Genomic DNA, 26,312 nt, shown 5'->3' with positions numbered 1-26,312 from the left:
GGCCTTCTACCCGAGACCCACTGCTCAGCTCTAAAGATTTTCTCAAATCCATCAGGTTCAGGACCCGCTCAGTTTAATATGCTGGGTGCTTGAATGGGACCAAAACATCGCTTTCAAAGTTTGCTCTGTATTTTTATCTTTCTTTGCTTTCTTAGGGCTTTTGCTCAGCAAAGAAAACCATAGTGAAAACAATATTGATGTTTTGATCATAAATAGACAAACTGATAATGTTAGAGACCTTGGGTAAGGTTTTCCCCACACACAAGTTGTTATATTCAAGTAGACTCTTTTTAGGTATATTCAGATGGAATTAATATGGGCCAATTTCAGTAGTTTCATACTTTGGATTTATAGCTTATTAGTGTCTGCAGAATGTTTTATACTTTGTGGTAAAGAGTTCTGCAGTAGGGTTGGGATAATAATCAACTATTTTGATTTTCACTTAGAAAAACTAGATTAAAATGGAAATAAATGAGACAGATTTTAAAGAAATTTTCAGTGACATTGTTGACTATTTCTTTTTAGCTGATGTAATTTAGACCAGTTCTTTATTATTTGAATATTTTCAAGAAAGAGTGCTCAGACTCATGGGAGTACATACAAGGCATACTAAAGCTGGCCTCACCTTCCCGAGTTGCTGCTCCGTGAGAGAAAACGCGTCCATGAATGCCTGGGCGATCACTGACAGACAGCCATCTATGTGCGGCGTCTTCTTAATGTCAAAGACGAACTGGGGGTTCTTCAGGATGTTGACCCAAAAGCGAAGAGGAAGGCTGTTCCGAGAGAGATTTCTTTTCAAAAACTGCCATCCCTATGACGGGGGTACTCTGTTCCCCAGTTTGTAGAGGGGCGGGTTTGTCCCTGTTATTGAAGGATGCAAGTCTGCTCCGCTGAGAACAAGAAAGGGCTAAACTGACAGAGCTCCTGAGGGAGGACTGGTGGAGGAGTCTGAGGTGATATTGACAAGACACATTTTCTCCAGACAGCCCTAGGTTATGTCAGATGGTGAGGGCCAAGGAGAACATCTCCGCGGATCTCCAGAACTGACCTCCTCCCACCCACAGTGCTACACCCTGGCCTAAGCCACATCTCCTCTCACCCGGGTTATCACCTCCTGGCTCCTGACGGCTAATTCTCTCTCTTAATCAGCTCATGGCCCTCTCCATCCTCCTCCAGATAAAAGCCTGGACCCTCACCTCCTGCTCATCTCACTCATTCTCACCCACTGGCCTCCTCACTGCTCTTCATGCGCACCAGGCCAGCTTGTGCCTGAGGACTTTGCCTTTTGTTGTCTGTCTTCCTGAAACTGTTTTGTCCCAGATAGTCTCATGGTTTATGCCCTCGCTTCTTCAAAGGCCTGGCTCACATGTCATCATCTCTGTGGGGCTCCTGACCTCCCCTCCCCGCCACCGTCCTGTCACTCTCTGTCCTCTTTCCCACTTTGCTGCACCAATCACCTTCTAATATACTGCAACTTACTATTTGATTTATTGTCTATCTCTACCTATTAGAATACAAGCTCTGTGAGAACATGGACTTCTGTCTGTTTACTTCATTTCTATATCTCCAGCACCTAACAGTTGTTGGTGCATAGAAGGCACTCAAATAATATGAACTTGGGGGACATTCAAAGTTCTTTCATTGTCTACTTCGCAGCTCTGGCCTAGCTAGTTACCTCTGGGATATGGCTACTGGGCCTCTTAATAGCTTTACTGTCCTGAGACTGAAGCATAGTAATCTCTATTTTGTAAAACTGCTGTTTGAAACTGCTATTTGAAATTCTCTGCTATTTTTAGATAGTCCCTTGTTCTGTTATTCAACTCTGTCATTTTTAGACGGTCTCTTATTCTGTAAAATAACTTTGTTTTTTAGCTTAAAGAATAGAAAAGATAAACTTAACTGTCTGAACTTGCAAGCTAGCCATCTAATGTAAGGGGCTGATACGCTGATACTGATAATATTCTCATGCCAGGTGTTTGTTAGATATGATGTACTCAAGGTTACAAGTTGTCTGTATAGATATGATATGTACTCAAGGTTACAAGTTATCTGCAAAAGTAATATACACAAAGACCTGAAAAGATATAAAAAGAGAATGCTTCCTTTGTTTGCTCAGAATTTGACAGAGATATTCTGCTCTGAGCCCACATGTAATAAAGACTCCTAACTAATTGGCTTGTTAAGGTGTCTTGTATCTAGATCGCTGATTTACGATATAACAAGACCACCCCTGCTCAATGCCACAGTCTTCCCAGGGAAATGCTAGCCAGCAGCACCCAGGCCTCGTGTGGGAGTAGCAGGGCCTGGGAATAAGGCTGGAACACAGGAAGGGAGGGAGCCAGAGTAGGGTTGGGATAGACCCAGATTAAATGGGAGAAGATCTGAATTCTGGAACCTTAGCTTTTAGTACTCATTTTAAATGGCCTGGTGAACCTTAATGCCTTGAACTTGCCCGGAGGAGCTGGGTCACATCGTAAACATGTATTTCAAATAGAGGTGATGAGCTATGTTTCTCTACCGAGGAGAAATGTAGAATAAATCTGGATGCCTTGCCTTAGCTTAAGGTAAAATGTTAAAAAAACAAAATACAATCCTTTGGCTAATTCTCATGGTATCTGAGTACTGCATTTGATTAAATAAAAGCAGAAATTTCTCTATAGAATTGGAGTATAGACAGCTTGGAAATTGCAAAATGATGAATTCTCTGAGGGATAAATAAGAGTTCTCTAATGGAAAACTGTATGATAAAACCACAAAATATTTTTTCATCTTTTGCCGGTCAAGCTAAGCTTGTTTTAACATTCCAAACAAAGGCTCTTTTCATGCATTAAAGATAATAGAGTTTGTTTATTTTATCCTGAAGAATAGGAGGCTCTATATAGGAATGTTTTTGTTTATTGTTTAAAATAGTCACAGCAAGAAACTGCTTGGCCGTGCCAGCCTACCAAGCCAAGGCTCTGCTGCAGGGCTACCGGGTCCTCTGGGCTACCACGCCCTCCTCTCAGTCAGGTCCTGCCCCGGGCGCTTGCACAGTCAGCAATCAATATCTGTTCTCACCTGTTTGTTTTCCAAATATGTACGACATCAGGATCGGTGATTTTCTTGTTTTCAGCCTGGGCGTCCAAAAAGTCAAAAAAGTACTTTATAGCAAACGGGGCTCTGCTGTTAGGTAAACTCCAAATGCTTCTAAAAAGTTTTTCAAGCACAGAGTGGATTGCCACCTAAAAGATACAGAACATCGGCTTAGGAGGTAAAACAAACAGGGTAGTGGTTCTGCAAACACGGTGGAAAATGAAATCCAAGCTCAGAGAAACTGATGTGCAAAACGGGCTGAAGAGAAGCTGACGGGGCCAGCACGTGCAGTCCGCGCCGGTTTAGATTTGGTTCGGAAGCCTCTTGCTGATAACAGTATTGTTTAGTCGGGAGGAAGGATACTGGAAACCTCTAGCAGTAGAAATGCCCGTTGTAGGGCTGTGTACATAAACCAAGAAGCCACGGATGTCTGGCTTTTATTAGTTACGCTCAGCCTGGAAACACTCAAGTTGCTCTGTTCCCAGAATCTTTCCTGTTGCATATATTTCTATCATGGGCTTCATTGTGTGCTTTCCGAAGCATCTGAGTGTTTTATAAAAACCCAATAGGCAGAGCTCTGTGGGGCAGATGAGGAAATAAAGAGGCGCTGGCTGTTCTCTACCCACTAAAGAAGCCCCCTCAGCCCCAGCAGGAGACAGGGCCAGGTGTGGGTAACGGCATATATGTTGCCAGTCATTTCAGAAAAAAGGGATCACCCCAGACTTCCGTTAATCCCACTAAAAGCCAGATAAAGTAAAATTTGCTCCCAATTTGGTATTCTACTTACGTTTACAAGCAACACTTTTATATGTGAACAGAATTCTTAATTTTAAAAGGAAAAATAATCGGTAAGATTTACTGGGTCTGTAGTCACGGACTCCCCCACCCCTTCATTTTATTTGCAATTCAAAGAGGGAGTTTTATTGCTCATCCCTAATAACAAACAAAAAGGAGTAATTATGCTGTCAACCTAAAAAACAATAGTGAACTGTGGCTAAAGGGACTGGGAACAATATTAAATCCCTGATTGAAGATGTTACAGGAGAAATTTGTAAAATGCTGTTATCTTTGCAGTTTATAAAAAAGAAGAAGGGGGTAGGAAGTGTTTACAATTTAAAGTTTCATTTTGCGTTGCTAGAAGGCACCAGAGATTTGTAACGTTTTCACACTTCAGTGGAAATTAAATCAAACATATTATACCCCCCCCCCCCCGGGTGGCCGGAAAATGTGCTCCCTGGCAGTGAGTGTACCTTGGTCGACAGCAGCTTTGTCAGATACATTTCTTTTACTTTGAACTTGTGCTTCCCTCGATGTCTCTTTCCTTGCACGTCCTGGAATGCTTCCGAATCTGGTAAAATCTGAAGGGAGACAGAGCAGAAGCGTCACCCAGAGACCAGTCTTGCTGTGAAAGCATCGGATTCAGCAGGGAGCACGGAGGTGAAACTCACCAAATGGCAGTGGTCATCCGAGTATTCCACATCTGAACGCCGAGGGAGAGAAAACAGCCCGTTAACACCAGAACCTCGGGCTCACTGGCCTTCTCACAAAATGCCCCGTTTGCACTATGCAGAGTGTGAGCTCGTCATAGCTACATTTCCCCTTGCTGTGTCTTAGGACCTTCAGAACAGATTGGGCCTGGGACTGGAGGGGAAGCAGGTTCCCTGTCCCTGGAAGTGTGGAAACTGGCCGAGATCACTTGCTGATCCTTCTCAACTACACCCAGGGGCTACAAGGCACCTGGCAATGAATAAGACAGATCGAGTTCCCGCCCTAATGGAATTTACATCCTAGCCAAGGAGAGAATTTCATGTACTAATTACACAAGTATTTAATTACAATTGTGATAAGGATTGTGAAGAAGAATTATATGCCAAGAAAGTATATAACAAGGGCCTGACCTAGTCTGGGAGGTTTCCCTGAGGAAGGGAACCGATATGGAGCTAAACCTAAATGTAGGGATAGAGTTAGCCAGGCAAATGGAGAAGAGGGACAGGTGCAAAGGTTGTAAGGTGAGAAGGAACTTGACCCCATCTAGGATCTGAAAGAAGGGCAGTTAGTGGAGCTCACAGAGCAAGCGGGAGAGGGCAATCTTGTAAGAAATGCGGCTCTAAAGGGGTGGTAAATGGAGGGAAAGAAGGGCTGGCTTTTTGTTTTGAAGATTAGAGGGACTGGCTGCCCTGCTGTTGCCTCTCTGCCAGGCTGCAGCTCTGGAAGTAGGTGCTGGGTCCTCCGGGCTGGGTTGACAGAGGGGTGATGAAAGGGCAGAGGGGCAGGGGTTCTGAGGGATTAAAATAATGGCTCTCAGCTGGACTGGGTAGGAGGAAGGAAGCAGATCCCCAAATAACAAGCTCTGCAAAAGGCACAATCTGGAGTGTGAGACACAACCCTTCACTCTGCAGCACAAGCACACCGATGCCCCCGCCAGCCAGAATGAGGCCACCGATGCAAGAGGCTCCTCTTGCTCGGCCTGAGGGAATGCTGGACAGTGTCCTAAGGCTACCAAACTGCCCTGTCCATTTCCCCGGGAGCCCTGCGTTTCCTGTGTGAACTGGCTAGTGCTACGCCCAGCAGGCTCCTAGACCTCCACCTGTGAGAGCAGCCCACAGGCCAGCCCAGCACCTAAGGGCTGAGGACTGCCTGACCGGCCGGAACTGGACCCTGCGGCTTTCTCAAGGTACCATCAGTGTTCTCTGCCCGAGGCTAGCAGGCAGCAGAAGAGAGTTTAGAGCAGTGGTTCTCAACCTTCCTAAAGCCGCGACCCTTTAATACAGTTCCTCATGTTGTGGTGACCCCCAACCATAAAATTATTTTCATTGCTACTTCATAACTGTAATTTTGCTACTGTTATGAATCGTAATGTAAATATCTGATATGCAGGATGTATTTTCATTGTTACAAATTGAACATAATTAAAGCATAGTGATTAATCACAAAAACAATATGTAATTATATATGTGTTTTCCGATGGTCTTAGGCGACCCCTGTGAAAGGGTCATTCGACCCCCAAAGGGGTTGCGACCCACAGGTTGAGAACCGCTGGTTTAGAGAGTGGCCTAGTGGCTCTTGCATAAAAGCTGCCCCTTTAGTTTGCCTCTTCTCCACTTTCTAGGAATTTTGCAAATGCTATCGTCAGCCATCCTGCTGAGGAGCTGGCAGGATGCTTCAAAGGCTGCCTCTGCCCGAGGTTAGGGCTGGTCGTCCTGCTAACAACTGTTTACAGGGTCCTGTCCTCCTCGTAGGGCTCACATTCTCAGGGCGAGAAACAGAAATGGCTGTTCTCTGCTTCCAGGGAATTAAGTGGCAAGAGCTCAGCCTCCCCTCTGGGCCACACACGTCTGATACTCTACAGCCAAGTGAGAACAAAAGATTGACATTATGTTGGTTACCTGAAGTAAAATTTGCTATCTTCTTAAAGACTTTTATAGTGGATCCATTTGATATCTGAAAGCAAAGATAAAAAAAATATGAGTTTTCAAAATTTAATGTATTTCTCAAGTTCACCCAGCAATTAGATGGCTGGCTGGATTTTATAGTCTCACTTAGTAAATCAAATACTTATGAAGAATTCCTATGTTCTGGGCACTGTGCCAGAAGATGGAGCTAAATGATGAGCAAGACACTGTCCTCAAGGAGCTCCCAGTCCTGGAAAGGAGACAGACAAGGCAACGAGAGGCAGGGAGGCCAGTGCCGGAACGGGGAGCCCAGGTGCCGCGGGACCCACGGGAGGCGGCTGGCCTGGGAGAGGGAAGAAGCTGGGTTCCTCCTGTATTAATGAATGCTGAGCCAGGTTTTCACAAACTGGCATATAAAGCCCGTGCCTACCCTGCGATAGAGCAGTTTCCCACCTAGGTATACACCCAGCAGAAATCAGTACCTATCCTGACAGAAAACTTTTTGTAATTACTGCATACTGGAAACAACCCAAATATCATCAACAAAATGAATAAATACTTTGGGGTACAACAGAATATTATAAAACAATGAAAATAAGCAAATTAGCCCTGGCTGGGTGGCTGAGTTGAACCAATGAATGCATACCGTAAATAAGTGGACCAATAAATCAATGTTTCTTTCTCTCTCTCTCAAATCAATAAATACATTTCTAAAAATTAAAAATATTAAAGAAAGTGAGCAAATTACTACCACATGCCACAGGGATGACCTCACAATGATCTCGAGCAAAAGAAGCCCAACACAAAGAATACATACTGCGTGATTTCATTCACATAAAGCTGAATAAAACAGAACTATGATGTCACAAGTTCAGAGAAGAGAGCCGGGTGGTGATTGGGAGGGCCGGGGCTTCTGAGGGACAGTAATGTCCAATTTCCTGACTTGAGTGGTAGTTATGGGAGGAGCTAGCGATAACTCATCAGCAGTGCACTTATGATTTGTTCTCTTTTGTGTAGGTGTCATACACACACACACACACACACACACACACACACATTATATATATATGTATATACATGTATATACAGACAGTCCTTGGGTTACGTTGGGCTCGATGTACATCGTTTTGTAGTTACGTCACCATCTCCCATTTATTTATAAAAAAAAAGTTCTGTCATTTCAACATATGTACATATGTGCTTTATGTTTTTTATTATTTATTTACCACAAGTAAAAGTCAGGAATTGTTATCTTTCTTTTAAATTTTTTTTTTACTGTTTCACTTCGTTATTGCTGTGTATGTGCTCCATGTAAGTGACGTAGGTGCTTATGTAGGTGGGTTCCGACTTACGGCGAAAATTGTGTTACACTGTGGGAACGGATCTCTGACATAACCTGAGGACCTACTGTACATATACACACACATTTTATATATATATGTATATACATGTATATACATATATATACACACACATCCTATATAATAAAGAGCTAATATGCTAATTAGACCGATGGCGGAACGACCTTCCAGAATGACCTTCTGGAACGACCAGTGGGCAGGGGGCGGGGCTGCAGGGCCACGAGGCAGCCGGGGCTGCAAGGGTCAAGCCCCTTGCACAAATTTTGTGCATTGGGACTCTAGTTTTATATATATGTGTATATATGTACATACGTGTACACGCACACACACATATACACATTTTATATACTTTTGGATAATCTTCATCTGAGAATATTTTCCCATTGATTTTGAGAGAGAGTGAAAGGGAAGGGGAGAGATAGTGAGAGAAACATTGATGTGAGAGAGACACATTGACTGGTTGCCTCCCACAAGCTCCCCGACCAAGGCGCAGGGATCCAGACTGCAACTAAGGTACCTGCCCTTGACAGAAATGGCACCCTCAACCCTTGAGTCTGGGGGCCAATGCTCTAACCATTGAGCACCGACTAGGGCAAGTGTCTCCTATTTTAAAAGGACGCTTGTAAAACCATAAAAATTGCATGCACTTTTAAATAAAAAATTTTAAATTTAACTCTTACAGAAAAGTACCTAACATTCACTAATATAAAAGTATACAGCTCATTGAATGTTCACTCAAGTATATACCTGTGTAACCAGCACCCACATCAAGATATAAAATTATATTTCAAGGCTCTGAGAAGTACCTCCATTTCCCTTCCCAGGCAATAAAGATCCCTTCCTTTTCTGACTTCCATCATTATTGATTAGTTGTATCTGTTCTTGAAGGTCATATAAATGGAGTCATTCAGTATATATTTGTGTGTCTAGCTTCTGAGGGTCAATATTAAGGTCTGTGATGTTTACCCAAGTTGTTGCAGCTACCAGCAGTTTGTCCTTTTTAAAAATCACTGTGTATTATTCCATTGTGTGAATATACTATAAAAAAATTGCCGTACAATAAAAGAAAAGGGGTACTGACACATGCTACAACATGAATGAATCTCAAAAACATTATGCTAAGTGCAAGGAGACAGTCACAGAAGACCATGGGAGTGCGATCCCATTTATACAAAGCATCCAGAATAGGCAAATTTCTATAGACAGAAAGTAGATTACTAATTGCCTAACACAGGGGGAGTGCCTGCTAACGAGTTCAAGGTTTCCTTTTGGGGTGATGAAAATGTTCTAAAATTAGATTGTGGTAATGATTATACAACTTTGTAAATGTACCAAAACCCATTGAATTGTACGCCTTAAAAAGGTGAGCTTTATGTATATAAATGTTATCTCAGTAGAGCTGTTAAAAAATTGCTACAGATTTAAAAGGTGCATGTTTGACAAGCAAATGGTTTTACTCCATTCACACGCAATTGCAGTGCTGTGTGCAGCCTGTTTTGGAGATAAAGGGGAGCTCTCTCACCTGATGGCTTCTAGTGTACCCCTCCCACCCGGCCCCGGGACCTGGATGCTCAGAGGCAGAGGCGGCCTCCATCCTTGGGAGGAGCAAACTGCTCAGAGGGGCGGAGGGGCTGCTCCACAAAACAGAAGAGGCAGATGGGGTCACAGCAATCCTCACCTTCCGCTGGGGGCTGTGGAGGGGAATCACCCTGTCCTTTCTGAGCATCCTTAGCTAGTGCTTCCCCCTCTGCCCTAAAGCTCTAAGGCTGTTTTGATTCTAACACTAATTTGGACCTGGCCTTCCCCAGTTTGGAAAAAAGTAGAAACTTAGGATTTCTCGTCCGGCCTGCTACATGTTGGTTATCAGCATGTACAACCCTGCTTAGCAAGCACAGGGGATGAAGGCCTAATCTTCAGGTTGCACCCACAGAGGCAGGAACTCTGAGGGAGCCAGCCCTGGAGAGGCCCCAGAGCACAGCTCTCCAGCCAGCCGTGTCCCACCAGCCGCTAACGCTAGGCCAGCAGCCCCAATGGCTGGTGTTCCCGACAGCTTGTGGGGAGGGTTCTGGGCAGGGGCTGCTGGGCCTCAGGCCTCTGTGACGTGTCTCAAGTGAGGATTCTGGACTCTTAACTTTGACTCTGCTGTTATTACCAAACGTCCTCTCCTTTCCCCTTGAGCCCTTCATTGTTTTCTGGCCGATTTTTCAATTATCCTCCACATTTGATGCAATTAAAGTGAACTGTGTGCAGGCACCCCCTTAGCGATCCTCCAGCACTGAGTTTGGAGACGGTTTGAAAATAGTTACAAACTCCTCCGCATGAAGACCTGGATGTGCTCTGTTTCAGAGCCAATACATACCTTTTAATAAAAGGAAGCTGGTGATTCATTCTGGGTAACTGTCAAAGAATGAATCCCAAGTGGATCCCACGGAGGGTTGAGCCAATACTGTTACTGTCAGACGCTTCGCTTTGCCAGAAGCGAGCACCCTCGCTCCATCATCACGAAGGCCACGTGGCCGGCGATAGGGAGCGCTGCCCGAAGTTCACCCGTCTTCTCAGGCGCTGGCACGGCCCACTGCTGGCCCGTGCCGCAGCGAGAGCGCGGAAGCAGCGTGCCGAGCCGAGGAGACTGTGCTCAGAAAGTATCTCCCGAGAGCAAGGGTGAAAGCACTTTATGAGTGGACGAGTTGTGTGGTTTTTTTTTTTTTTTTTTTTTTTTTTTTTTTTTTTTTTAAATATATTTTATTGATTTTTTACAGAGAGGAAGGGAGAGAGATAGAGAGTTAGAAACATCGATGAGAGAGAAACATCGATCAGCTGCCTCCTGCACACCCCCCACTGGGGATGTGCCAGCAACCCAGGTACATGCCCTTGACCGGAATCGAACCTGGGACCTTTCAGTCCGCAGACCGATGCTCTATCCACTGAGCCAAACCGGTTTCGGCGAGTTGTGTGTTTTGAGCAGGGATGTGTGTGAGTGAGTGTGCTGCCAACTTTCACAGCTGTTCTGGGCGGGGCGGGGCACTCCCCCCATGTGACACTTAACACCAGTGTAAAGGTGTTGGAAGGAGGGTCATTTTGTAGCTGCTACCTAGTCGAGGACAGAAAGGCCTTTTTGAAAAGCGCCACAGAACCCAAAGTGTTAAAAGTCTGTGCTGTTCGTTCCGTCTGAGGGGCTCCCAAGGCTTTCCTAAAAGTGACTCATTAATCCTCCCGTGTCCTGTGAGGCAGGAGCACCCTCTGGGCTCCTACTTCAGGAGTGAAAACCAAATTGAATCAAAGGAAGATTAATGCCGCTGGATGGGTCTGAGCAGGAATAATCCTCCAGCTCAGAGCAGAACTGGTCCACACGGCAACTTCACAATAAGTCCCTCCCAGTCCTGCGGTGCCCCGGGTTGGATGTGACCACACGGCCACGCGCCCGCCGTCTGCGAGGGCTGCCTGTCGGATGCTGCGGAGATGGGTGTGAGCGTTTCCACCCCCAGCACTGGGAGAAGGGACCCACGTCCACAATTTAAGGTGACTCTTAAAATAAACAGAAAACTAACGTATCCCCCAAACCATCTGCAAGTGAAGGTGAGATTTCTTTCGCTAAAGTACTACCTTTATGGCATAAGTTGAAGATAATTCCATAAAATGGATTTTAAGCTTGAACTTTATGTAACCGTATGAAACTGACATTTTTATAGGTAAATATGGTCCAATATTGACGATTTCATATGGTTTAGCCTAAAAGGGAAGCTGGAATTTCTGCCTAAAAATTTTTATGGAAAATTATGAATAAAAAATATTCATATTTAATTCTGTATGTTGTCTGAAATATTATAATTTTTCCTTAAAGAACAAACCTAAAAACACAATAATCAATATAAATCACCATGTGGAAGCCCTTGCTGGTAGCTCTCCTTCCTAAAACGGTGTCATGTGAAAATAATTCTATTCAACTAGCGTCCCAGCAGCCACGCGTCAATACCACTCGCTCGTTTCTTTCTTAGCTCTTCTCACTGACACCCCAAGGCCGGAGGCAGATGACAAAGGAATCTTTTTCTCTCAGGGCCAGAGGGGTGACCTTGCTCAGTCCTTCGTGGCGGGTGGCGGGCTCATCAGAACATTCTCGACAGACTCATCAAACCACACACACAGTGTCTGGCAGCCTGGACAGCCTCCAAAGGGTTCTCGACACGCGGACACGCTCCCTCTGTGTGCCTGGGATTCGCCCGGGCCAGGGGCCACCCCCCTGAGGACTGTTGGAGAGAACACGAGCTGGGCCCTGAGCTGGGCCCCGGGAGGCAGCGTGGCCTCTGGCAGTGCCGAGACTGGGGCCCTAAGCGCTCCGTGCCCCTGGGGCCGGCCTGGTCAGCTCTGGGGGCCTGAAGGAGGCCTCCCTTCTGATGAAGGCAACTATGGTGTCTTCAAGGAACAATGTTAAAGTGGGATTAGAAATAAGGAAGCATTCCGATAAACCCACAGACGTGAGATTCATTGAAGGTTTGGAGAGGTTACCTTACGAACTGACATCAGGAAAGGTAACTACCAGGGCCTCTCCTGAACGGGCCCGGCGCTCCAGCCAGGCGGCCTCAGCGCGGGAGCTTGGCTGAAAGCCTGGTTCTGAGCAAGGGGACCCCTCTGGCCCGAGGAGAGCGCTTCCAGCCTTGGGGCATCAGTGAGAAGAGCTGTGTGACTACGGCCAGGTGTCTGAGCCTCTCTGTGCCTCTGCATGGGAATGAGGAGAGTATCTGCCTAGAACAGTGCTCACTGTACAAGCGGCGCCGCACACATTCCTTAAATAAACATCGAAAGTCGTGCACGCTGTAAGAAGCCTTTAGAGATAGTCCAACCCTTCACTTCAGTGCCCAGAGGACGCACCTCACCGCAAGGACTCAGCAGACCCGTGGGACAGTCCTATGAGCTTTAAATGTCATTTGCGTGACAGCTTCGGCATTAGCGGCGACCACTTCACCTGTCGTGAGGAACACTCTTCAACGACATGGTGGTTAAACATCTTTTCTGCCCCTCCAAACCTCACAGCTCAGAATGAGGGGTGCGAGCTGCAGACAAGGTTTCCTGCCGGACATGACTCTGTCCTCCACACTCGATGCCACTCCACAGCAGGGTGTGGGCGCGATGACTGGGCCAGCAAAAGGACCCCGGGGCCGGGGAGTGGGGGGGGAGGAGGGCAGGGGGTGGGAAGAAGGCCCGGAGGGAGAGCCGTCTCTAGCCCGAACACTTCCACGTGCTCCCAAACACGGTGTGGTCCCTCCGTAGGAAACATGCACCCCACACACCGCCACGGCCGGAACAGAAGCACGCGGAGGACTTAATTACAGGGAGAAGGATGCCTCCGGCTCAATGTGTTTGTAAGGATGTCGGCTTTCCCACACCGTCTGCACAGGACAGAAGGAGACAGGAGCAGCATCGCCCTCCGCTGTGTTCATCTGATGGAAACGGAGGGTAATAAAAGCGCCTGCATCAGACGGTGGTTGTGAACATGGATCGGGCTCCTGCACGCGAACGGTGGGGGCACAGCTGCCGCTGTTATTACGGTGGAAAGCAATCATGCCGATGCCCAGGGCGGCCGGGCTGCCACCCCCTAGGTGACAGGGCGCTGGGGCTGCCGGCACCCGGCCCAGGAGAGGCTCTATTTTGGCTGTGCCCTCAGGTGCCCTGTAGAAACCTGTTCTTCAAACATACAGACAGCAGCTCCTTCAGAGGAGACCAGCTGCACCCTGTCTGCCCCGGGACAGAGCCAGACGGCGCAGCAGCGCAGGCCCTGCCTGGGACTGCGCTCAGGCAGGAGGAGGCCCCGGCCTCACCGACGGACTTTAAAGCCTAATAATTTGGGCTCATTGGAGGGAGGTGACTCTGAATCTCTAAAACTCTGGGTTAGACACCATTTTTCAAGAAAATACAGTTTTTTGCTTTCAAGCACTTACAGTGAGACTCAAACTAGGCCACTTAAGTAAATGAATAAGAGTGATAATTAGCATCTTGTCGCTTTGGAGGGAAATTCGAGTGCTCGCTCAGGAGAAATTTTTCTTTAACGAGAGGGCGTCAGCCAGCCCTGGCAAATTACTCCAAATTCTGGGCCTGTGGGGTGCTGCTAAACCAAGGACAGGCTCCGGTGGCCGAGGGTGGCGGCGGGTACTGTTTTCTGAGCGGTCTTTGGGAAACAGGGCATTTGAGATGGACCATGCATAGAGCTCCCCGGGCCGATGGCCTCCGCTCCTTCAAGCGCGGTGTTGCTTGCCTTATGGCTTAGCGTTTTAAACAAGGAGAATCCTTTAAGCCCTGTGTCCTCATCGTGTCATTTATTACCACCATGTGGTGACGCTGGGGTATGAGGCCAATAAATCATTTGGACGGGAAGTGACTACAGGCCAGATTAATTTCATTATCATCCCTAAGCAGATAGGTGTCTAGCACGGCCGATGTCTCCAGCAAAGACTGATGTTCTCTCTCTCCCGACAGCCTTCCCCGTGCCTTGCAGACAGCTGTGGTGGATCCTCCTTTTCCCGGCCCAGTGGCGAGTCCTCCCTCAATGGTGGTGAGTGGCCACACCCCCTTCCCTTGGGTCCTACCCACTGCCTCCAGGTTGCCAGGGGACACCAAGAAGCCTGGCCAGGGTGCCCCTCTCCTCGCACCACTGAGCGAGGCAAGCACATTAGTCAAAAGCAGCGAGAGAGGGCTGTGCTCCTCCCAAACTCACTGAGACAGGCTGGCCACCCAGACAGGAGCAGAGGAGGAGCTGGCTGGGGGTCTGCAACCTGAATATCATAGAAGCTCGAATGAGCTCCTCCCCAAGCCCTTCCACCCGTGCCAGCGTCCTTCTCTCCTGCACTCCCTCTGGGGCAGTGCTGCTCCAGCGTGGCCCACCAACGGGACACGTACTTCCAGAAAGTTCTCTGCGGTTTCTATAATCTCCAAGACCATGACCAGCTCTGGACAAGTGGATTCTGAGGTTGGAAGGTCCAAGCTGCCGGAGGGCAGCACAGGAGCCAGCGGCTAATCCACAGCTCTCTCTCTCTCCGCAAAGGCTCAGGGGCAGCACCCGCCGCCGCCGCCCACAGCAGCTGCTCCAAACTGGGCGTGAGACCCACTCAGCAAGGCCCACGGACGAGGTGGTCTTGCTCCTGGCTGTCGTCCAGAAGCCGAGCTTGAGGAACAAACACTCTCGGCGCCTCCTGCAGAGGGAGCGGGCAGGGCGGAGGGCCTCCTGGGCAGACACGTCTCCCTAGGACAGTCAGCCATGAAGGAAGGAGGACCCCCAGCCCTCCCGGTGACCTGGGAGCTGCTCCTCTGGCTTCTTCATCTCTGAAAGAGCCCCCACATCCATGCCTCTGCCCTGCCATCCCCGAGGGCCTTCCTGACCATCCGTTCCTTGTGTCTCTCTCTCACCCGCACGGCTGTGTCCACCTCCTGCCGTCTCTGAATCCACCCACTGTGTCCATCCCCAGCGCCACTGTCATTTCCGGTCAGCATCATCCCTCACCTGAAATCCAGGTTTGCATCCCTTACATCCACGCTCCACGCACAGCCAGTTGTTTTCTGAAACACAACTCTCCCTGCTTAAGCTTCTCCAGTGGCTCCCCACTACTCTTGGGGTAACATTCAGCCCCTGAAGAAGCTGGCTGGGCCTGTGTGACGTGCACCTCTCACCTCTGCCCACCTCTCCTCACCTCCTGGAGAGGCCGCTGTGTGAACTGGTTAAGCCTCAGACCCGAGAGCCCAACTGCCGGGGTCAAAGTCTTGACTCTGCCACTGTAACCACTGCTAAGTCTTTGAGCCTCACTGTACCCATCTGTAAAGTGGGTAATAACAATACTAACTCATGGAACTGCTATAAGATAGAATGAGCGAAATAAGGAGAAATGCTAGGTGAGCCTGTGGCGCAGAGGAGGGGCTCCATAAAGGTTGGCTATTATTACCTCCCCGACCCCTCTCAAGTTTCAGCCAGTCTAAAAGTAGTTTTGTGGAACACGCATGTTCTCCCATCCCTGCTAGATGTGCTGGCACCCCACCCCGGGCTGGTTAAGTTCAGGTCTCAGCTTAGTCATAGCTTCCTTCCCAGCTCCAAGCCTCAGCACTACTCCAACATAAGGTATTGCCTCATTACTTGTGTCCTCTCCCCTTCTCCACCCCTCCCCAAGGCTGCAGGACCTGTGAGGTCAGGGACCTAGGCTCTGTTCCTCGTGTAAGCATCCCAGGCTCTTAGCACATAGTAGGTATTCAACAAAGATTTGGATAATGTTGCTGAATGACTCCCAATATCCCAGTGTGTTCAGGAACCTTCCCTGCCTCCTCTCTCTTGTTCTGTGCCCCTCACCCACATGGACACTCACTCAGCATGTGGGTCAGGGGCCAAAGGAGGTATCGCTGACTGTCACAAACAGGACATGTAGAGCTTCTTCAGAACACAGGACCCTACACCAAAGGTCCTGCGGTCTGTACGGACCCTGGAGAGTGGGAGGCTTTGTCAAGCTAAATGACCCCTCTAGGGCAGTGGTTGGCAAACTCATTAGTCAACAGAGCCATATATCAACAGTGCTTCTTCAAAATAGACTCACCTAGGCCGAAAACCGACTTCTGCGCATGGGCCACGAAGTTTCAATCGCACTGTATGCGTGCCCGCACGTGGTATTTTGTGGAAGAGCCACACTCAAGGGGCCAAAGAGCTGCATGTGGCTCGCGAGCCGCAGTTTGCTGACCACGGCTCTAGGGCTTTGCTGAGGAACATGCTGAGAGACCAGAGAATCTCATAAAGGTGACATTTCTCACCTAAACTGTAGGATGGAGAGCGATCAGCTCACTGAAAGTCAAAGCTTTGGAGAGGGGAACCCGGAGGAAGCCGTAGACCACGAGAGCAGTAATCCACGGGCTTTGCCAGATGAGCAACTGAGGAAAACTGCCCCGAACTATTCCAGAAAGTGGCTGGGAGTCCCGTGACTTTTAAAAAGAATTTACAAGGTACCAGAAATGACCTCATCCAGTCGGGCTTGGCGATGAGGGAGGGGACGAGGGGACCGAGCCTTGTCCTTACCTCGTAGTGGCCGATGGTGTTTAGCTTGGTGATTCCGTCTTCCAGGATCACGGAGGAGCCGTCGATGTCCAGGAGTTCTTTCTGCCGCGTGCCCACCTGAAGCTCTGGAGAAAAGCCAAAAAGAGAGTTTTGTGCGCTTTTAAGATGACTGAGAAATTTTAAGTGCTGCCCTGTCACTTTTGAAAATATTATTTATAAACTTAATAAAGTGGAAAATATTTCTTTGAACGTTTACAGATGTATCAGCCAGACCGGTAGCCTGAGTTTTGGTTTTATGTTGAGGCTTGACTTGTAAGACCACTTTTCCCTGAGGCTGTTCCTCTGGGGCTCGGCCTGGAATCGAAGCCAAATGAAGAGAGTGACACCTGAGAGGGACCAGCTCCTCAGGAAACTCCCAAAGCCGTTCTGCACGCTCACCCACGCGTCTGTGCTCACAGCAGGCGTCGCCTTCTGTGGGCCCCCGAGTGCGGGTGCTGCCGGGCTAATGTCCCAGAACTCAGGGCTCAAACGCCGTCACGGAGCTGCCCACTTGTGCCCTGGGGTCAGAATGTGGCCCACGGACGTGTGTTTTCTCTTTTTGTGAAACTGCACCATGTTTTCCTTATTATTTTAATGTCAATTCAGCACCAACATTTAATGACCGGGATGTTGCACATAAAAATTTGGAATCTGCTTTCTCTCTTAAAAAACAGGACCCTCTGGCAACACAGACCATACAGGCCCACCATCGGCGGCAGCTAAGTGGCACTGCCCCCAAGATGGCCTTTCTTTCCCCATTAGGACAGGCCCCACCACTTCCTGTTGTCCTAGGCCAGTGGTCGGCAAACTCATCAGTCAACAGAGCCAAATATCAACAGTACAACGATTGAAATTTCTTTTGAGGCCAAATTTTTTAAACTTAAACTATATAGGTAGGTACATTGTTATTAACTTAATTAGGGTACTCCTAAGGCTTAGGAAGAGCCACACTCAAGGGGCCAAAGAGCCGCATGTGGCTCACAAACCGCAGTTTGCTAATCACTGTTAGGCCCACCCGTGTCTATACTTCCTGCCCTTGAGCATCTGGGTGTGTGAGTGTCTGCCTGGGGTCTGATGGGGTCTGAGCCTCGCTGCTTCTCGAATGGCTGGTCTCCCGGGCTCTGCTCAGTGTCCTGAGGCCAGCCCCGGAGCAGTGGCAGATCAGCAGCCTCGCAGAGCCTGCCTTCTGGCGCCAAGTCCCATTCCCACCAGATGACTCGGGAAGCTTCCAGCTGGCTTGTCCCGCTCCCTGCCTTCAGGAGCCAGGAGCAACGGGCAGGCACAGAGCTGGGAGTGGTGGGAGGACCACCACCACCTGGCTCCGTGGGTCATCTCCTCTGCAGTCAGGGCCACTCATGTGTGAGAGGCAGACTCAGGGCAAGGAAGCTGATGGTCCTGGTCCCGTTTCCTGGCTGAGCTGCCCTTTGACCCTGCACCTAACCAATGAGCTAAATAGGTCTTCAAGTGCCCAACAGTCCATCCCATGACAGCCAACAGGAGAGAGGCAGAGGGGAGGTACCTCTAGACCAGTGATGGCGAACCTATGACACGCGTGTCAGAGGTGACACGCGAACTCATTTTTTTGGTTGATTTTTCTTTGTTAAATGGCATTTAAATATATAAAGTAAATATCAAAAATATAAGTCTTTGTTTTACTATGGCTGCAAATATCAAAAAATTTCTATATGTGACACGGCACCAGAGTTAAATTAAGGTTTTTCAAAATGCTGACACGCGGAACTCAAAAGGTTCGCCATCACTGCTCTAGACCCTGCTTCCTTTACAGCCGGGTCACACAGTGGCTACATGGTTACCTGTTTCATTCAAATTTGCCCACCCTGTCCCCAGGCCTCTCTCAATGGCCTGTTTGTTAGCAGGTCTGACCGGGAGGGTGGGGTGGGGTGGTTTTAATTGCTTGCTTAGTCGCGGCTACAACTGCACGTGGAGGGGAGATGAACCTTGTTAGGCTGTCTGTCACTGCAGTGATTTTACTCTTCTTTCCCGTCCCATTATCTGCTATAAAATCCCATGACAGTCTCCAGCAAGGGCTGCGTGCAGCTCAACTTTACAATGTTGATGAACATTTGAGTGAAGTGAGCCCTGCTAGCCCCCTCACGCATATGCTCTCCTCTGCAGTGTACCAATAGAGCCCGACAATGAATGCACAGCAGATGCTGCTGGTGCTGGGGGAGGGCGGAGGAGGCACTTAGAGCAGGACGAGATTAGCAGAGAGGAAGATGACCTTTCCACGGATAGAGCTAGCACCCCGAGTCTGAGCCCCCTGCTAATGACACTCGGTACCAAACAAACAAATCAAATGCCAACAGGAAACGCGGCACAGACGGAGGGAGGGCACAGGGTTCACACCTTGTGGTACTTCCTGATGCAGGGAGAACCCATTCGGTCTCAGGATAGCAATCTCATGCATCTGATTTACAAACCTAATATTTAAAACACCAGCATCTCTGAGGGATTACGATTCCAGGAAGAATCGGGACGCTGTTGGAGAGCATCACAGTCTCGGGGGCCCTAGAAGTGCCCCCCGGGAACGACAGGCCAAATAAGCGTCACAGATGGAGGCTTCCATGCTGGGGGCAGGGAGTGAGGGGGGAGCAGGGGTGCTCATCAGGGGCCTGGGACAAAACAGCTCCCGCGTCGCCTTACCAAGACAAATCTCATTCAGCTGAAGTCCATAAGGAGAGCCGTTTTTGCTGAGGAATGCTTGGAAAATCTTTTCTTTGGCTTGGCCTATAGTATCACAATCAAGAACATTGACTGAAATATTCCGACAGACATCTGCACTGTCGTTTTCCGGGATCTTTTCAAAGACGACGTTTAACGCCTGCGAGAACATAAACAGGGTTTCAAGTCGATTAGGTAATTGCAATCTGAAAGGCACTCCTACAAGACACGAACTCGGCGAGCCCGACCAATACCGCCGATGGCACATTAGCAACCACCGCACTGCATTATCCTTTAATCTTTTTCCCATAATCCATTCTTTTCAGGGATAATGAAAAGGAAAACAGAAAGTTAAAACTCTCATTTAGAGCATGTATTGAATAAATATATCTGAGAGTAAACTATATATACTCATAAATGTTCTAAAAATGGTGATTTCTAATTTCATCCTCAAAAATAAATTTAAAAACTTGCTTCCACAGTAGATGAGGGCAGACTGGTGATTATCTTTTTATTAACAGAACCACAGAGTCCCAGGAGTGAGGTTGCAGGTGACGGGAAAGGTTACGCGGTCCCTGTACTGACCGGGGGAGAGGTCACTTTTTAATATGCAGCATTAATTATGGTAACACTCATCGTCCCCTCCAGACTGTTTCCTGAGCCTTCATTAAAACACTGAGATGCCCACCCTGTGCTATTATCTGGGCATTAATTATTTTACATTTCAGGGCCATTACTTAGCGCGTTGTCAGTTAGCATTCTCCCAGTGCAGCAAGAATCAGACGAACTGCCTGGCTCAATGGTTGAGCGTCGACCTATGAACCAGGAGGTCACGGTTCGATTCCCAGTCAGGGGACATGCCTGGGTTGCAGCTCGATCCCCAGTGTGGGGCGTGCAGGAGGCAGTTAATCAATGATTCTCTCTCATCACTGATGTTTCTATCTCTCCCTCTCCCTTCCTCTCTGAGATCAATACAAATATATTTTTTAAAAAAGACTCAGACGAATGGGGGAAGGAAGGCCTTTGTGAATGCGTGAAAACATCAAGCCAGGCATGTTTCAAAACTAATTTAAGAGCAATTTCAGGTTTACTCTGTCTAAGAACAAATGGACACATCAAAAACAACAAAGTGTTTTTAATGCGAATCCTTGGGGAAACTGAGTCACGGATGTGCTAAGAGTATTATATAGTTGGCATAGCATACAGCTTAGAGTCTAAGGCATCTTCGTGATCAAGGGGTCAAAAGACCCGGATAGGGTGTGAAATGCGCACTTATTTAACATTTTTGAGCCTGGCTGTGATGAGGGAATATGAAATGATTAACTACTGAAAATGTTTTAAAAAAATGAAAACACAAATGATGTGGAGAATGGGGTCCTTAGGGTTAACAACTTCCAAGTGTGTATACTAACGAACGGTACCTGCCTTGCAGAGTTGTTATGAAGATTAAATGAGATAATGCATGTCAAGGGCCTGACACAGGGCCGGGCTGCTGGAGGATAATAACAATGGGGATCAGTCATTTCATGTAACTTCCTGCAATTATTACTATTGGCAGTGGAAACAGAGAGTGGCTGCGCACACAGGACTCTGACCACAAGCTCAGTGTCTGTCGGAGGAAGGAGGATGCTGCCGGCAAGCAAAACGGGCAGAACACCTGCTCTAGGGTCAGCCTCCGGGGTTCAGTCCCACCCTAACCAGCTGGTAACCTCTCTGCAGCTGTTTCGTCACCTGCAACGTGGAGAGAACAATGGGCAGTGCCTCCCGGGTTCCTGTGACGATGGGCTGAATGAACCAGGCAGCACCTCGAGCAACGCCTGGCTCAGGGGTGCTTGGGATGATACGACTTGCAGACCAAGGACATGGACAAGGGGCTTCTGAACGCTGGAGCGGTTCTCAGGAGCGTGTCTTCTTGTCACTGCCTATAAATCTTGCCCCCACAATCCTGTTTCCAATTATGCAACAGTCCGCTTGGGCCCAGCGCTAACCACAGGAGTCAGGACTCTGAGTCAGCGGCTCTGAGCTCTGAGGTTTGGCGGTGAGCTCAGCTGGGCCTGTGTGAGTTCCTCCTGGCCCGGAGTTGCTCCCTTGCCTGCTCTCAGAGCACATCTGTTTGGGCCAGTCACCCCCTGGGAGGGTATGTGGAACACCTCTCTGCTCACAAAGCCCAAAGGACTGGACCGGAGAGCAGGCAGGGAGGGCCTGGCGGAAGGGCAGCTGGCTACCGGGCTGTCTGGAAGGAACTGACATGGCGAAGCCTCAGGCCAGAGTCCGCTCCCTCCCTCCCTTGTTTGGCAACATTACTGAGGCCTCTGGAGCCAGACAACCTGCCAAGTGCATTTCAAGACATTCTTTTTAAAATTGTAAAATCCTGGGGAAGATGTTGTATAATCCTCAACCTCATTTTAGAGCGAGGAAACTGAGGCACGGAGGGGCCAAGTGACTTGTGCCAGGGACACAGCTCCTAAGTGGCAGAGCCAGAAGTTGGTGCCATGAACCACTGAGTGACAGGCCCCCCTCCCACCAGCCTCCTCCCTCGCCCTCCCTCCACCTGTAGCCCCCAGGGACCCGGTGTTGGCTGAGGCTGTGAGTGAGGTCCTACGCTAGATCCCAGCACAAACGGGGGTTCAGAGGGGGCGGCAGGGTAAATGCGAGTCCTGTCCGCTAAGGTCTGAGCAGACTTGCCCGTGTCTCCCCGTGTTCCCCTCCCGTGGGCTCCGCCCTGGGGGTGGCGGTGGTGAAGCTATTTCACAGGCTTCCAAAGATAAAGGAGGATAGAAAGCACCTGTCATCAGAGCCCCAGCAAGCCCAGCCCTCGAACAGTTTTATGGGTATTTGTGAAATAACGCTGTGTGACTACCTAAAGGGCACTATTGTCTTTAACAAAAACACCGCTTTATAGGCAATAAATGTTCTTAAAAACATAACCAAAAGGAAAAGAAATCTTAACTGGATGTAAAATAATGGGAACCTGCGCTGCCTCCACAGCTGGATGGGGGAAATACGGAAAATGACAGTGTACAGAGTCCACGGGGAATTCTGAGAGTACATGCAGACACAAATGGATTTGTGTTCATTTCTCATGCTGTTAGCACTTACTATTCAACAGCAGTTTCCTAATGTGTACGGTGTAGTCAGGCTCAGAGTGGGCCCCGCCTCTCCACCCCACCCGGCCCTGAGGGCCAAGTCTCTACTCCCCTTCCAGACCCGGAACCCAGTCTTCCATACTCTACTCTCCTCCCAGCTAGGGGCTGGGTATGGGAGGGACCTTAAGTCAGTCCTTGTTCTCAGGGAATTGTCTAATTCACATTTTAGTGGAGAAGTAAAGCATCACCTGTGAAGCAACATGCAGCCACCAGGTGCAGCTCGATCACCCTCGGTCAGTGGTCACAAAGAATCGGGCAAAGTCAGGGGGCTGAGGCCCTGACAGAGGCAGCCTCCCCCGGCCTGCTCCTTCCAGCTGTGACGCCTGGGCCAGCCACCTAATAACTCTGAGCTTACAATTCTCCTTGTTCTGATCTTCAAAGAGTGATGGGATTCCTAAGTAAGAACAAGTAGCCAGATCGGCACGGTTCAATGGGTGAGCATTGACCTATGAACCAGGAGGTCATGGTTCGATTCCTGGTCAGGGCACATGCCCGGGTTGCAGGCTCAATCTCCAGTGAGAGATGTGCAGGAGGCAGCCGATCAATGATTCTCATCACTGATGTTTCTACCTCTCTCCCTCTCCCTTCCTCTGAAAGCAATGAATAAATAAATAATAACAACTAATAATAGCAAATTAAGGAGTGCTTCCGGTGTGCCAAGCGCCATTGTAAATGAGGTGTATTCATATATGTAAATTAACTCAGAAACAACCCCATGATACACAGTCTATCATGATTCCCATTTTACAGATGAGAAACTGAGGCACAGAGAGGTTAAGTAAATTGCACAAGGTCACCCACCAAGAGCACGGTGAAGCAGGCACTCTATCTCTGTGATCTTAGACACGTGGTGATCCTGTCTTTCAAAATATAAAAATGTTTTGTAAACTGAGCATGGTCCAAATCTATGGAATGGTGATTAATTTTTAATACCCACGAAAGGCTAAAGTGCTCTAAAATGTAGACCTGTCTCCTTACCAGAAAGCTAGCCTTTGGGTAAGAGAAACTTCTCTAGCTCTCCCTATTTCGTTGGCCTGCAAGTGTCAGCAAAGCCTGGGCAAAAGATATGGTTGGTTGTCCAATCAGCAGCCATCGCTCCTCCTTTGCTCGGGAAGGTCAGGTGTCGACAGCACTGGGCTCAGACTAGGTTAGACCGGTGGCAACTGCCTTCTCCTTCACAGGAGATCAGTCATGTGATCCGTTCTGGCCAATGAGACATAATAAAAGGGGAGAACAGTGCTTAGAGCTGTGGTCGCTATTTTGTGACTAGGAAGCAAGGCCTAAAAGGAGCATGAAAATGGTGACTCAGAGCCTGACACTGCTGAGTGGATAGACCAGCCTTGGGCCTACCTACCTCCAGACTTTCTGCGTTAGAATGAAATTCCATGCTCTTACTAGTTCAGGCACCGTTAGTCAAATTTTCTCTTACAGCTGAAGACACCCAAACTGACAGAGCTGCCCTTGTTGATGCTCTGGCAGATAAACCCATTTACTGACAATCATCTACTTTGCATCTACTATATGCAGGGCATTGCAGATGAGATACAAAGGAGAACTTGGCACTGAGCCTGCCTGAGTAGTATTTGAAAACTGGTAGAACTATGATGGGATACACACAACAAATTCTAATATCAGATAGGAAACAGTAGGTATAGATGAAGTTTCAGAGGTTCAGAGAAATATTACCTCTAGCTTAAAGGAGAGATTTCAAAGGGAGAGAAATCAGGGAAGGCTGCATGGAGGAAGAGACATTTGAATTGTATCTGGAAAGAAGCTGCATGTACAGCAGTACATGAGGAAGCCTCTGAACCATTGATATACTTGGCTTCAATTCTAATTAAACTGGTGAGCAGCAAGCTTCAATCTTTCATGCAGGCTACTAAGTCAGGAAGTCTAGTTAAAGAATCTCAATTCCTTTGGGTAGAACAGAGGGTGGAGGACTTGAAGAACCCTGTTTGTATTTCCAAAACCACCACCTGCTATCTGAGAGAGAAGCCTTGGACTATTTACTAGTATAGAAACAAAAGGTGAAGAAGAGAACACTTCCTTCTAATGAGGTTTTAGGTTTCTAATAATAATAGCCAGCACTATTGAGCACTTACCATGTACTGGGAATTGTCTTAAATGCTTTGCTAATTCATTTAATCCTCACAACAGCTCAATGAAGTGGGCATTATTATCAACCTAATGGCTGAAGATACTGGGGCACAGAGAAGTTTAGAAATGTGTCCAAGACTGCACAGCTGGTGATGTTATAACTAGGATGTGCCCATGCTCTTAACGTGGAAGCCAGAAGGTCCATAAGGCAATTAACATCTTAGCACAGTCCCAACCTGCCTGAGGTCTTTGGTAAGTGCCTCAGAGCAGACAGGAAGGACATGACCGCTTGGCAGGGGAGGCTCTGTCTCTGCACCTTGGCTTGGCATGAACCCGCTCAAGCGGATGCACCCACAGGCATTTTCATGGAGTTCATGTTTGCCCAGAATAAAGATGAGCTTTCCCAATGATGTGGTGAAGTCTGGCCAACGAGATGAAGTGGGTATGCTCTGTGGCAGTCTCTGGGAAATTGTCTTAAAAGACAGCTGTGACCACCTGTCCCCCTTTCTATAGTCCAGGTTACATCCTGCTGGCTGGAATGTAGAAGGAGGCTGGGGGGTGAGCGAACACCTTAGGCCATGAGGTGACCTGAGGACATGAGAGAGAAGGAGTCTGGGACTGCAAGGATGTCCCAGAGTAGAGGCGCCCACCAGTGTTGGGCTGCCCACCCCAGAGCTTCATGTGGGAGAGAAATAAACTTCTCCACTGCTGAAGCCACAGGTATCTTGGGTCTCCATTTCTTGCAGCAGAACCACATCCTAATGGATTCAGGAACACGCCTCTTGCAAAGAAGGGTTATTACAAGGGCAAGGCTATTTGGAAGACGCTTGGCCCAGAACCCAGAGAAAGACCAGACTGTAAGGGCCCTTTTGTACCATGTTACAAACCAGCCCCTTTAGGTGGTGGTTGCTCAAGTTTATATTGTGGTCTCCTGTTCACATCTGCCCAGCGGGATGTTGTCTGTCCTGGGTTGTAAATGCCCAGATACAGAAGTTACGGGTAACATTTTGAATAGTAACATAAGCTTTTAATTACAATGGATTCAGCTAACCAACTTGCTGCATCCCCCAACCTATATAATAAAAGAGAAACATGCAAATTAACCATCCCTCTGCTGCGCTCAAGCCACGCCCATAAGTTACGCCCACCAGCCAATCAGGAGTGAGTATGTAAATTAACCCAACTAAGATGGCGGCGGCCACGGAGCTGGAGCAAGCAGGAGGCTTGGGTTGCCCCCAGTGATGGAGGAAGCCAAGCTTCCCGCCTGCCCTGGCTGGCCTTCGGCTCCGCTCAAGGTTACAAAGTTTCAATTATAGAAGATAAATAAATCCCAGAAAAAAAAAAAAAAAAGGCTGAGAGCTTGGGTTGCCGGAGGGGCGTGGCCAGCCTGGAAATGGCCCTCAGCCCCACCCAGGCTGGCCAGGCACCCCAGTAGGGACCCCCACCCTGAAGGGGGTGTGGCCAGCCTGAAAACAGCCCTCAGCTCCTCACTCATGCTGGCCACACC

General features: G+C 48.4%; 1 protein-coding gene across 1 annotated transcript in view; it reads right to left on the bottom strand.

The window, feature by feature from the left end:
* The window catches only part of PLXNC1 (plexin C1), a gene marked incomplete at its 5' end in the record, with an annotated part of 115,487 nt that overhangs the window by 5,872 nt on the left and 83,303 nt on the right, over positions 1–26,312 (bottom strand). Inside the window, 7 exons of the mRNA XM_006096091.2 lie at positions 626–773; positions 3,058–3,221; positions 4,323–4,430; positions 4,521–4,552; positions 6,459–6,513; positions 16,863–16,966; positions 19,545–19,722. Coding sequence (XP_006096153.1) covers positions 626–773; positions 3,058–3,221; positions 4,323–4,430; positions 4,521–4,552; positions 6,459–6,513; positions 16,863–16,966; positions 19,545–19,722 — 789 coding nt within the window. The remainder of the gene's footprint in view (positions 1–625; positions 774–3,057; positions 3,222–4,322; positions 4,431–4,520; positions 4,553–6,458; positions 6,514–16,862; positions 16,967–19,544; positions 19,723–26,312) is intronic.

This window comes from Myotis lucifugus, unplaced genomic scaffold, assembly GCF_000147115.1.
Source record: "Myotis lucifugus unplaced genomic scaffold, Myoluc2.0 scaffold_167, whole genome shotgun sequence".
NCBI classification, from domain to species: domain Eukaryota; kingdom Metazoa; phylum Chordata; class Mammalia; order Chiroptera; family Vespertilionidae; genus Myotis; species Myotis lucifugus.
The sequence above is the reverse complement of the archived record's forward strand: the minus strand, read 5'-3'. Positions and strand labels throughout refer to the sequence as shown.